At 41.9% G+C, this 13,193-nt stretch overlaps 1 protein-coding gene across 1 annotated transcript; it reads left to right on the forward strand.

Moving 5' to 3' along the window:
* Nucleotides 1-7,649, forward strand: chn1 (chimerin 1). The gene is made up of 7 exons (XM_085374487.1): nt 1-252; nt 1,490-1,574; nt 4,281-4,454; nt 5,177-5,254; nt 5,946-6,083; nt 7,037-7,142; nt 7,478-7,649. Exons 1-7 carry the CDS (start codon nt 1-3, stop codon nt 7,647-7,649), a joined length of 1,005 nt encoding a protein of 334 aa, XP_085230613.1.
* Nucleotides 7,650-13,193: the final 5,544 nt, after the last annotated feature.

Consider the following 13,193-nt stretch of genomic DNA (forward strand, 5'->3'; position numbering starts at 1 on the left):
ATGCCATCTAGAGAGTCCTATGAGGTTTGCCAGGAAGAGAAGCCTCTGGTGCAAAAGGCCAAGCGTGAGGCCAATCAGGAGGATATTCTGGCCGCAGCCCTGGGGATGAGGATGGGGCCACAAAAACCTTCAGCCACTTTTTGGCAGCCACTTAAACTGTTCGCCTATTCGCAGCTCACCTCACTGGTTCGCAGAGCTTCACTGAAGGAGAGCGACTGGCCCTCCAGATCTGAGAAAGCCCACAACTTTAAGGTGAGCATGAGTCAACTTAAAGAACGCTTGTCAGCTGTTGCATCTCTTGGTTTAATTTCATCATGTGTGGCCACAGGGCTGCTGCTCGAGCCTCCCTTGTGGGAGATCGAAGGGGAGGGGTGTGGGTTACTGACAGGGAGACTGGGGATGAAAAACAGAGCTGTTTTGGTCTGTCCAGTGAGCCCTAATCAAAAGAAAATCTGTTGGGTGGTCTGTGAACCACTGCTGTTAGTTTGAGCACCAGATGGAGAGATTAGGCCAATAGAGAGCAGAAAAAGTGGTGGACAGTATCCCCGTTTGGCTCAGGCTCACTCTCCTAGTTTGGCTGGTTAATGGGATGGAGAACAGTGAGCGATATATTACTGTCAAGGCTTTTAAACTGCTGATGCTCACTCATCTCTCTCTGCTGCTTTGTTCTCTTGTTTTGCTGAATGTTACATTTCGACCTTTAGAGAATTTGAAGCCTCTGCAGCCATAAAGGAGAAAGCTATGCGCGCGAAATCAAAATCAAGAGAATATTTTGAAGTATAATGAGTGAAACGTGCACTTTGTGTCTTCTAATGTCAGACTTTCCAGTTTAAATTGGGCAGACATTTACATTTACTGTGTTCAATTAATTAAAAGGTCCACATTAGATTGTACTTTTGAGAGTACGATGTGGTATGGTAACATGCAATCATGGCTAAGGATGACATCACTCCAGTCGATTGATGTCAGTGTTTTGTGTTTACAGTTTTTGGATATTTTATAGCACGATTGCCTCCACACTTCTACACATCTAACAGTCTAACAATACTACACAAAAGCCTTTTTATCTAAGATTGCTAATGGCTAAATGCAAAAATGCCAGGAGAGCTGTGGTTTGCTCTTTTTCCCAGAGGCCTCCCTGATTGGCGAGGCTGTCGTTAGCTCCTGGAGCGTGGGGCTTCCTCTGCTACACAAGAAGTTGTCTTTCCATAGACTATTTCCTGACAGCTCGCACCTTTTCTCTCGTGAGGTGTCACAACATGCTGCGCCATGATGGCAAAGCCTCTGCCACTCAGTGTCACGGCTGCACCCGCCAAAGCATTGTCATTTTGAGGGCCTGTTTAAACAACAATCCTCCTCCACTGTGTCATTTTAGGTGGCAGCACCCACTGGTCTCCTGGAGAAATCACTGCAACTACCCACTGTTTCCTTCTATCTCGTCATTGCACTTCATCGCTAATATCTGTCACTGTCCTCCTCTCTGTTGTAGGTCCATACCTTTCGGGGACCTCACTGGTGCGAGCACTGTGCCAGCTTCATGTGGGGACTGATGGCTCAGGGGGTCAAATGTACAGGTATGACTTGTTCTCAGTCGCATTACATAAACCCCTTGATTACTTTACAGCTTTCTTTCGTTGCGTTGGTGGTGGGGCGTCGCTGTAAATGGGTTACTTGGCTTTCAGTGCATCTGGAGCTGGATTATTGAGTAGTTTATTAAGGGTTATTAATTGTGTAACAGAATGAAATGGGGTCTTTATGACTGTGATGTAACAGATATGTTACATGAAGTAAAAGGCTTCTTTTTTCTGATCTACTTCCTTATTTTTTGCTCTAAAGTCTTAAATAATATAATAACTCCACATAACTCCACAATCCTCAGTGCGTCTTCACATTCTCTCATCAGCGTGACCAAAACCAAAAGATTTTAAAGAACATTTGCAGTCTCGTAGGCCTGAAAGCGCACAGTACAGTTCTCGTTGCTTTCGTGGAAGATTTCTGTGTTTATTTTCTATGAATTATGGGCTCATTTTAAGAATATTCACCAATAGTCTACAAGCATTTTCAGTCTTTATGTGACAAATAACATTCACACATTCAGCTCTGCTACTGTGAGGGAAATAGTTGCAGTGTATTTACTTTGTTGTCTATCACATACTCAAACACGAGATTCCCATTTCATTGTAAGCATTCGTTCTCCCATCCCGAAATAGTACTATAATATGGTCTGATGCCTGTCTTTGATGTTTTATTGATGAAACAAAGTGTGTCACATAAATCTGCGAGAGCTCTGATATTAATTATTAATGCGCTGGTTTTGAACAACAATCCAAATAAAGGCACATATGTTTGGAGCCAACCTTTATCGACTTTAATACATTGCCATTCCTTCAGACTCAACCTCAGATCCCAGAATCTAGGGCAGCAAAGTCTCACACGATGCTCGAATTTGCATACCAAAAAAAAAAAAATGTTCTCCCACCCCCTTTTCTTTTTGTGAACTGCTTTTGGCCGGGTGCCAGAAAGCCAGCCTCTGCTTGTGTTTGTTGTGCCACATTTCCTCATCAGAGTACACCCCCCAGCCTCATCCCATCATGCCCGTGAAGGAAAACAAAGCTGGCATGTCTCTTTAATGAGGAGTAGAGATGGGAGTGTGGGGAAGGAGCACTGTTTCCACACACATTAATATTCAGCCGGCTTCAACCTAAGAGCTAGGTCACACAGCTCAACCCCTATTTAACTTAAATACTTGGTAGGGGGAGAAAAAACAGTCCCTTTAACAAACACTTGTAATGCTTCTTGTTTTCACTTCCAGTCAGAAAGAGACCGGTTTCGACTGGTAACTGTGCTGATTAGACATGTTGATAATGTGCTGATTAGAAATGAGCTCCCAGCCACCAATGAAACTCTTCTAAAACACTGAGCAGCAGCTTCATTACCTTAGCAACAGAGACAGAGGTGACGGTGCACCAAAGCATCATCCCCTGTTTCCCAGTGTCCCCTGGGCTCCTTGTCACCCACCCCACCTGGGACCCAGGGCTACCGTTGAGCTCGCATGGACAATAGGAACTCAGCAGCCTTGTGTCTGATGACAGGCCCCCTCTGCGATTATAGTGCCTGTCTCATGTCCTTAAGAGAATCATCTCTTAAGGTAATTACATTTCAGCATCAATGCATATAAATTCAGGCAGTGTGAATTTCTCAAGGGGCCCATATTAATCAAAATATCATCTGAGGTCTTCCAGACATGTAGCTTTCAGAAGAAGCTTTTTTTAAAATTTAAAATTAAAACAGCAGTTCTTTTGAGAGATTCAAAAGATGTCACATTTGTGAAATAAAGAAAAAAAAACACATGGCAATTGTCAAAAAACCTTTAATAGAACTTGAAGACGGCTCTGAAGATCTAAGAGCTCGAAGAGCTGCCCCATTTTAGTCTGGGAAACTAGGTCTTCTATAGCCCGCAGCGCCTCAATTGCTGCTTCCACAGCCATTGTGTGTGAGCTTGGATTTGGAAAAGAATAGAGCACACAGCAGTGCTGACTGTCCCTCCTCCGGGCCACAGCTTTTTCAGTGTTCGTCTAATTCCCAACATGCGTCTCTGTTACAAAGCAGCGCTGCAGTGTCTGCATCTGCTCTCCACGGGCACCTCTGTTCCCTACAAGGTGAATCCTGCCCTGAAACAGCTGTGCCTCGGGTCTTGTGACTGATGGCAAAACATCGTGTTGAGTATGCTATCATCTTGACTAATGTGCTGCTGGGCTGGCTATTTAAACACCCACTGAGGGCCAGTCGATGTCTGAAGTAGGAAAAATTTGGCTAAAAAAAGATATTTCCTCAAATTGGTGTATCAATTTCTTCTAACTATTTTTAAAAGGAGTATTTTGACATGAAATTTCTGTGGATGGTCAATGTCCTGTTTGTCCTTTTTTATTGCTAATACATTTCTACTAAACAAGCTCCCCTCTAGCGGTGACTTTAGCGAAGGTGAGCCCAATGCCATGCGTAGCAGAGAAAGAGCTCTCCAAAGCTCTCCAGTGGTCCTGTGACATTTCAGGGGCAGATATTGATCAAGGGGATTAACACTGCTTTGCAAGCCAAAAAACACATGAAACCAGCGAGCCAAATCAAAATGAACTCAGGGCTGAGCGCTGTGTAAAGGCTTTGGGTATAAAAACAAACTAGAAGCAGTCATTCATTACGCTATATTGCCTTTTTCATGGTGACTTTAATGCTACAGATATGCCTGAACTTAACCATTTGTGTGCCTCTTTCTGTGTCTGTAGATTGTGGTTTGAACACCCACAAGCAGTGCTCATCTCTGGTACCAAACAACTGCAAACCCGACCTGAGACACATCCGGAAAGTTTACAGCTGTGACCTCAGCACGCTAGTTAAAGCTTGCAATACAGCCCGACCCATGGTGGTGGACATGTGCATAAGAGAGATCGAGTCCAGAGGTTAGGCTAACGTGAGCTCGTGAACTTCAGTGTGTTCTGTCTGATTCAAATATACGCAGTAGAGCTGAAAATAACAAGACAGGCACAATAAATGCTGTTTTTGTTAGTCCACAGCTGTAATCCTACACACTGATTAACTGACAGCTCTCAGGTTCAAGGATTCTGTTTCTCGCTGTAAAACAGCTTCCCTTTAAATTTACAGTAAGCGATCTGCAATATATAGTACTTAGGTTGAAGTGTTAAAAATCTGATTCAATTACTGACTGAGTTAATGGTTTTTGTTTTGTTTTTTGTCGGGGTGGATAATGGGAAGGGTCTTGAGAGGAGTGATGGGACTGCTGGTAATTGCAGATGTTTAATGAGGAATACATTACTCTGTTTCCTGCTGCCTTAGTTGATTGCATTTCAGTTAAATCATTCAACTATGTAGGAAACTCGTTGGTTCCCTCATTGTCTGCCCTCTAATATATGTCTGTAGCTAAGTTTGATTTATGTCTTTATTATTTTGCTCAGTGATGCAGAAAAGTATTTGCATCTGCCCATGTTGTTCCACTGTGTGACACTGTGGACATTTTATCCTCAATTTCTTATGCATATTTAAGACCGTTTAATGGCATTTCCTAAATTAGCCATGGAATTCTATGTGGCTGAATTTTTCTCCATTACTCGTGACAGCCCTTACAGTGACTGAAAGGTTGTTTATTTTCTGTTTGCTCCTCAAGGACTGAAGTCAGAAGGCCTCTACAGAATATCTGGATTCAGCGAATCAGTGGAAGAGGTCAAGTCCAGGTTTGACAAAGGTGTGTTTTACATGTTTTTGTACAACTTTCAACTCACAAATTACACTTTGTGGCTGCCTATGTTTATGAGACTCATGCACAACACTTTTTTATTATAAAATGACATATTTGTGAAAGGTTAGTGCTGCTTTGGTAGTTAAGATCCAATCCTGATATTTCACTGTGTGTGGACAGAGAAGGACAGCCTCAGGAGGCTACAGACCAGGCACTCTCCCTGCCTTAAAGACAGCCATGAAAAAAAAAAAGATCCTTGCTGTGTTGGGATTCAGTAGTGGACTTAGTAAGAATAAAAATGTCTTGGCCCGGTGCAGTGTGAATTTTAACTGCAAGAAAAACCCTGCAGCAGTGGGCTAAACTCTTAGCCAGATCCGCATGTGGGAGATCATTCATGACAGAGTGTCATTCCAGCTCACAGCACTGTGATGTTCAGTCTGCCAGCACAAGTAGGCCATGGCCTGCTCTGAAAAGCATGCGCAACCCAGAGAAAGTCAGAATAAAACAAGCCAGGCGGATGATAGCAGCTACTTTGCAAAAATACTGAGCAAGACTGCTTTTTTTTTCTTTTTCTCCATGGCTGTCTTTATTCCCGAATTTACTCTGTGATGTGAGATTGTTGATGTGAGCCATATTTAGTGAGAAAACTCTCACTTTCTTCTCCTTGTCTCCCCCTTTCCATCACTCGTCTTCACAGATGGCGAGAAGACAGACATCTCAGTGAATGCCTATGAAGACATCAATATCATCACGGGTGCATTGAAACTGTACCTCAGGGATTTGCCTGTTCCTGTCATCTCATTCGACGCTTACCCCAGGTTCATCGAGGCTGCAAGTACGTCACAACCAGACAAATTAGTCAGAAACACACCTGTTTCACTCAGTTTGATTTTTGCTGGCAAACAGTTGTCGTTAAGCTCTATGCTGTTTCCTTCATTTGATCACGAAATGAGTCACATCAGAAGACATTACCTGCATTTATTCATCTTTTACTTTGCAGAAAATGTTTTACTGGATATAATGTACCAGATGTGAGCTGAAGAGTACTGGACTCAATGTAGTGAAAAGTACAACAGGGGTGTCAAACATAAGGCTCAGGGGCCCAGAATCAACCTGCTGGAGACTCCAATTTGGGTTGGCTTTGGAAAATGCAAAGGAGTGTATAAATTTTGGACATTTTAACTGTATTTATGCAAATTTTGCAGCTTCTCCTACCAATAAAGACCTCTCCCATGGCCATGGATACTGCACCAAAGCGAATAAATTTAGTATTAGTTTAGCTTCAAAGTTCTTTTCAACTTTCCCTTACGGTACTTGTCGTCTATCGGTCTCGTGCCGGTATTTAGCCTTAGATGGAGTTTACCACCCACTTTGGGCTGCATTCCCAAACAACCCGACTCCGAGAAGACCGAGTTTTATGTATGTCGCCCATAGTGTAAAATGAGCTTGACATCCCTGATCTGGAATAATTGTACAATATGAGTTCTGTAGCTGCAGCTGATGTTTTTTTCCCCCTATTTTTTAATATATATTCAAATGTAGTATGAGCTGCAATGTTATTTCATTGCAGCACAGCGATGAGCACTATGAAAATGTACAGCTGCTTTCAACAAGCATACAGTCAAGAGCACTAAGTGTTCATTTGGACACTCAGTGCCCCCCCCCCCACCCACCAGATTTCCTAATGGAAACTAATGGGTTTTACTTTTACTTCACCGGAAGTACCTCCGGTAATTTGTGACTGCCTGCTCTAGCTACACTAATGGCGTGCTCCTTTGTCTTTTGCAGAGCTCACAGACGCAGAGAAGAAGCTGGAAGCTTTCCGCGAGGCTCTTGCTCTCCTACCACCACCACACGCTGAAACTCTAAAGTACCTCATGGCTCACTTAAAAAGGTGAGTAATCCAAGGTAATTCTGCAAGAGCCAAAGAACCGTAAAAAAATAATTAAGAGGGGTTAGTGAAGGGTGTAATGCTTCTGCTGCGGGAGGGGTAGACTAAATGTCTAAAACGTTATTGGCATTTTTCAAACATCAGCCTCTCCTTTGCCTTTATTTCTTATCAGAAAGTAGAAAAAAAATTAAACATGTAAAGAGTTAAATGTGTTATGTATAAATATGATTTTATATTAGACTGTGTGTATCTTACATGTTACCTTTGCATGCGGTTGCTGAAACTGTTCCTTTGCGAGGGTGTATGTAGTATTCTTCTAACTTTGATAAATGTTGCAGGGTGACACAAAATGAGAAATTCAACTTGATGAACGCAGAAAACCTTGCCATCATTTTCGGGCCCACCCTCATGCGTGCACCCAACACGGACGCCATAACAGCGCTGAATGACATCCGCTATCAGAGACAGGTGGTGGAGGTGCTCATTAAAAAAGAGGATGTACTCTTCTAAACAAAAAGTAGGACTTTTATAGAACAGCCCTCTAATCATTTTTTGTGTAAAGACTTGAATGACTTTTTTATTACACTGATTGATGCTTTTTTTTTTAATGCCTTGTGTATGGACTAGTGCTAACCTAACATCTGTCCTCCCCTGTACTGGGTGTGGATGATGAACCTTACACTTGTACGTACCTTTTGTCTCCCCATTTTTGTCGGGGTTTTTTTGAAAAGCTGACAGACCAGCATGCATGGTGCAAGGTCTTTGTTTGCTTTGTAGTCGTAACCCAGCATGTGTTAAGATGTGTAGCGCTGTGATTTCTGCTTTTGTCTGTAACACAGTAGATTTTGTCCACATTCCCAGCTGCTTGCTGTGCAGCTATTTCTGTGAAACTTTATATAGTTGGATGTAAAAAAAAATAAAAATAAGCTACTAATTTTACTGGGGTAATTTTTATGATGCTGTATTTTTTTATCTCCTCGAATGTTTCTACGTCACCTGCAGTTCTTTGAATAAGTCTTTCTTCTTAATGTGTACACACTGCTGGATTTTCCTGACCTTAACATTTTTGTTGTGTTAGAAGCAGCATTATTTGTGAATTTGATTCTTTTTTTTTCTTCTTTTTTTTACTGTAATGTTTTTTGTACAAAACTTGTGCATGGTCACTTTAATTTATTAAACCTTACTCTGATAAATTAAGTGCTTAATAAGTCATCTGAATTGAGATAATAAAAAATCAAAATCAATAAATATCTGGTTAAAAATGCAATTAAGTGATTTTCATTCTTTTAACTTACAAAAACTCTGTAAAAACAAGAATCTGGGCACAGTAGCGGTTTTTGATACGGGCGACACGGGCGGTTGCCCGGGGCGGCATCGTGGTGGGGGGCGGCATCACGGGCATTGGCAAAAAAACCCAACAAATTACTTGTACTCATGCTGCCCCGACATCATGCCAGCACATATTGGGAATCGCATAGGCACCGATTGGCTTTCTGTCGCCCATTTGCTGGTAGTAAGGGCGCCCTCCGTTTGCGAGGTGCGCCTGCTGCTTGTGGCAGATTTTAATATTAATTAGTCATTGTCAATTGTTGATTTGTCCTCTTCTCATTGTATGATGCATTATGATGGCTGTCTGGTAGCCATTTGCATACTATGCATACTCTCTCTCTCTACATATATGTGTGTGTGTGTGTGTGTGTTGGGGGGGGGGACAGAGGGAGTGTTCGCACAGGGCGCCAAACAGGCTAGGACCGCCACTGTCTGGGCAAATGTATGGGTAACATTTTACAAACCACATACATACATATCTGCTCACCTTTGCCTTTATACTGTCTTTCAGGGGAAATGTCCCAACTAGTCATTAAAGCCTCTTGGAACCCTAACTGAGCAGTTAAAAGCCTAAAAACTGAGTCAAGCCGAGCCGAGCCGAGTGGGTACTAGTGAAAAAGGGCTAGAAGTCTGAGTTCTCACCCTGCAGAACAAAGGAGATCCGCAGCAGGGGTTGGGCATTCTTTTAGCCATTTGTCACTTTTTCGCATTAGAAGTTCCTTTATTTCACTGACAATTTTTAAAAAAAGCATGAATTTACTTTCATTTTTCACCGTGACTTACACTATTGATTTCTTAAGTAATGTTGGTGTAATGCCTGTACTGCCTGTGAAATCACTTTGTTCAGCCATACTTCCTTATGACTCTCCCCATAGTCCATCGCTGAACAATTAAATTTTTGTACAGTCTCCATAGCTTACATATTTTGATCTATTTTTGTGTAGTTGTGGCACAACATCAGCAAATGAAGTGCCTTGAAGTGGCTCAGCTTTGATATGGGATACAGGAAGTGCTATGAAGACCAGATGGGGAACATATGTGACAGCACACCTGACATCTGGCTCATATAAAGTGAACTTGTTGCTCAGGTTGGGGCAGCAACATTCATCCTTAGTCAACACTGTAAGCCAAGGCTTAATATGGCCTTTAGAACAACTGCAGATGTGGGTTATATTTGGCCCGAATATCTACCTCAATCTGGGAACGTTATACTTCTATAGTTGCTGCACTGGGGCTGTGCTATAGATATGGAAAGAAAACTATTAAGTACAGACACGTTGCTGTTTTTTATTAAGAGATTTGTTGTTCATAGTAAGAAAACATACAATAGCTAGTCTTGTGCATTAAATAAAGAAGAGGAAATATATACTAGACATGGAGGGGCTGCAGTGATGACCCTGACACTCTTTCATTCTGCATATTCATGATGACGGGTTGTGCCTAAAAGCGCACATGTCACGTGTCACATGACTTTACAGAAATCCCTGTAACATCCCATCAGTCACACAGATTCACTGAGGAATTAAAACCAAACCCACATTACCTGCGGCAGCACCACTGCACTCTGGGGAGGTTGTTAATTACTGGATATATGTGCAAACAATGTCACATGAAATTTGTGGATTTTGAGTTTAATTACCCACAGGTTATGTCCTTCCATGCAATTTCCAAGAACCAGTCATGCACGTCACCAGTGGCTCATTACATGACCAGGATTTCATACTACTGAGGCCCAGAGAATAAATTTAAGTTGTTTGGATAGCGTGTTTATTCCACGTGATTTTAAATAGTGTTTTCCCTCTAGCCTTGGACACGTGAACGTTCAGACTGTAGTATTGTTTTCTATGTTGTCTGCAGCTTCATTTCCAGCCTTTCCCTCCATTTAGGTCTTTGTGCCTCAAATTTCACCACTAAGCATTTGAGAAGCAATCACTGCTTGACATTTAATCACTCCGGTGCTGTGGCCACATCACATTGAGTTAATGTAAGCTAAATTCAGACTTGTCTCCGGTGATAGTGTGGCAAAATTGGATTTTCATCCAACCGTTTAGTGCCCCCCCACCATTATCAGCCATTTTAAATATATCATAGTACTGTGAATGAGGGTAAGCCGCACAAATAAAGCTATCAAGCTTTCTATCACTCAGTCAGATGTGGTGATAACACCATGCTAGATCAGCGTCTGCCAAATGTATTGTGCACTGGATGTGCATTATTCACAGCATGAGAAATCTGAAAGGCTGTGATCCATGAGATAACTGACCTTTCTCTCTTAACTGCTGAATGGCAATGCTTCCTTCCCTGCTGAACGCTGACCTGAATACATTTACAAGTGCTGAAATATAAGTGCAGAATTTGAAATGGCAATGCTTATCCTTTTAATTAGAGGCTAATGCTTGACATTATAGCAGTGTGACTGTTTCTGTGGTTTAATTTATACGCTTTCCAAATGCACACAAATTTTCACTCGTAAAAGCTTAAATATTAACACATAACAATAATATATGGAAACAGGAGTAGTACATATTGAATTAAAAATCATGTGTATGCAAAATATGAGTCAGTGTTTCTACATTTACGTTGCCACAATTTGTAACAAAGCACAATGTTTTCTTTGTAATTTCTAATCCTCTTAATGTTCATCAAACCATAACCATTCAATATGGTGTCCACTGTTCATCCACCACCTGCAGGTATTACATAGGTGCTTTTATTTGTATTCGCTGAATATTTAATCACTCACAGAGCAGATGTAAACACGCAACTCGCACTGTGAGGCTTCAAAGCTGGACAGTGCACCAGAAGTGTCCGACTGAGACAAGGCTGACTGAGCAGATACAATGAAGGCTTGTCCTGCATTACATGACAGACTTGGAGAAAGGCAAAGCGGTGCTAACACGGTGCAAATTCAAATGACCTGAGTGGCTAGTGGGAGAGCAAAGGGGGAGGGTTGAGAAGAATCTCTGTTAATTCAGATATTCCCAAAATGCTCATTTGTTCCTAAGTGAGATGAATGAGGCTCGTGGTTCAGTGGTTGGCTGATTGAACGGAGTAGATATGTGAGGAAATTGAGTTGCTTGACCCACCACTGGCCCGACAGGATGGGGCAGTGCACAGCAAGAAAGAAATGCGTGGGTGTAACACCTGCCCTCTAGAAAGGACACGGTGTGGATTGACAAAGCTTTAAACAAAGCAGTCTCACAACGTGATCCATTCTGAAGGTGTTTCTGGCAGGGGCAGGTCCAAAAATGCTTTTCTATAGGGGTGACAAGCTGAGATCACCACATATTTTGTGGTGGTACCGAAGGCTAATCATTTTACTCAAAGGAGTATAAAGACAATGACAATGTGTCTGCATGGCAACAACAGTAATAGAGCTCTGGCTCTGCAAAAAAGCTCTGTGGGAAAAATGCAAGTAACTGGATGTAACTTTGATGACTTTAACGTGCTTTTTGAGACCCTCAAAGCGCTTTACAATTCCCCTCTGGCCATCACCAGTAGGTGAAGTGTCTTGCCCAAGGACACAACGACCGAGAGTGTCCGAGCCGGGGCTCGAACCGGCAACCTTCTGATTACAAGGCGAACTCCCAACTCTTGAGCCACGATCGCCCTGATGACTTTAACCCCTCCAGCAGCACTTTATTCTGAGTGGTGGCCATATTTAGTCTTTTGTGGCACTAGGAAACATACCATATAGCATGACCACAACATAGCCTGGACTCTCTGAGGCAAGCCATCTTGTAATTTCCTTAAGTAGCCTTCAGGAATAGTTGTAAGACATTTCTCCTTGTAAGACATTTAAAGCTCCTCTTTGGATGCTGTCTGCCTTTTGTTCCATTCACTATCAACATGATCCCACACTGCTTCAATAGTGTTGACATTTGGGCTCTGGGGAGGCCAGTCTATGATGAATGGTGTTCCATTGTATCTTGATGCATGTTCAATCATCCAGGTAAGGAAATCCCAGAAAGTTGATTCTGCTCACAATAGATATGCCAAGTTGTCAGCTCTTCGGACGCTACCTTTTGGAGATTCAGTTAAAGAAATGGGAACATATTATGTGTTTTGTGACAGGCTGCTTGAAATAACGTAGCTAAAGATACTATTTAAAATGGGTTCTGTGATGAGTAGACACAAAAACATCCGTTTTGTTAGGTGCTTTTTATATGCTGGATTAATACACAGGTCAGTGTTAAATGGCTTAACAACCAAACAAAAGCATTTTTCTAAGAATGGTCACGTGCAAGGAATGGATTAAAAATGAGCGAAAAACCAAACAATGTCCAAAAGAAAAACTGGAGAACGATTGCTAAAGATCACTTAAAAAAAATTAAAAGAAACATCTTGTAATGTTGAACCAATTAAAATCATCTGTCACACTTGAATTTTTGTTTTTGTTTTTTTTTTTGTCCTGTGGCACAAACTCATAAAGACAGATTTATCAGTGTGGAGACATCATTTTGATTTACACAGGTCTGTAGATAAGGATTTCAAAGCTTCAATAACAGATTATTAGAAAGAGAAAACGCACAGAGCAAGCATGCTCCGTGTCTTTGCACCTAGAGGTTGTGTGTGGCCAAGTTCATGATGCGATATTTCAGGGGTGGATTACTGTGGAATGTTGATCTTATATGTTGTGTCCCTCTCAAATAACAAGCGTTGGCAGGCAGTCTCTCACATCCACTGTGCCACAATAACAACCAGGCTGCCAGTGGAGAGCTTGAA

This window comes from Diplotaxodon limnothrissa, linkage group LG16 (genome assembly GCF_057381915.1).
Source record: "Diplotaxodon limnothrissa isolate DT_005_m linkage group LG16, D_limnothrissa_male_GT1.1, whole genome shotgun sequence".
NCBI classification, from domain to species: domain Eukaryota; kingdom Metazoa; phylum Chordata; class Actinopteri; order Cichliformes; family Cichlidae; genus Diplotaxodon; species Diplotaxodon limnothrissa.

Coding starts and splice junctions, on each gene's coding strand:
- chn1 (XM_085374487.1), top strand. CDS start 1: ATGCCATCTAGAGAGTCCTATGAGGTTTGCCAGGAAGAGAAGCCTCTG. Junction 253..1,489: donor AGAAAGCCCACAACTTTAAG/GTGAGCATGAGT, acceptor TCTCTGTTGTAG/GTCCATACCTTTCGGGGACC. Junction 1,575..4,280: donor TCAGGGGGTCAAATGTACAG/GTATGACTTGTT, acceptor CTGTGTCTGTAG/ATTGTGGTTTGAACACCCAC.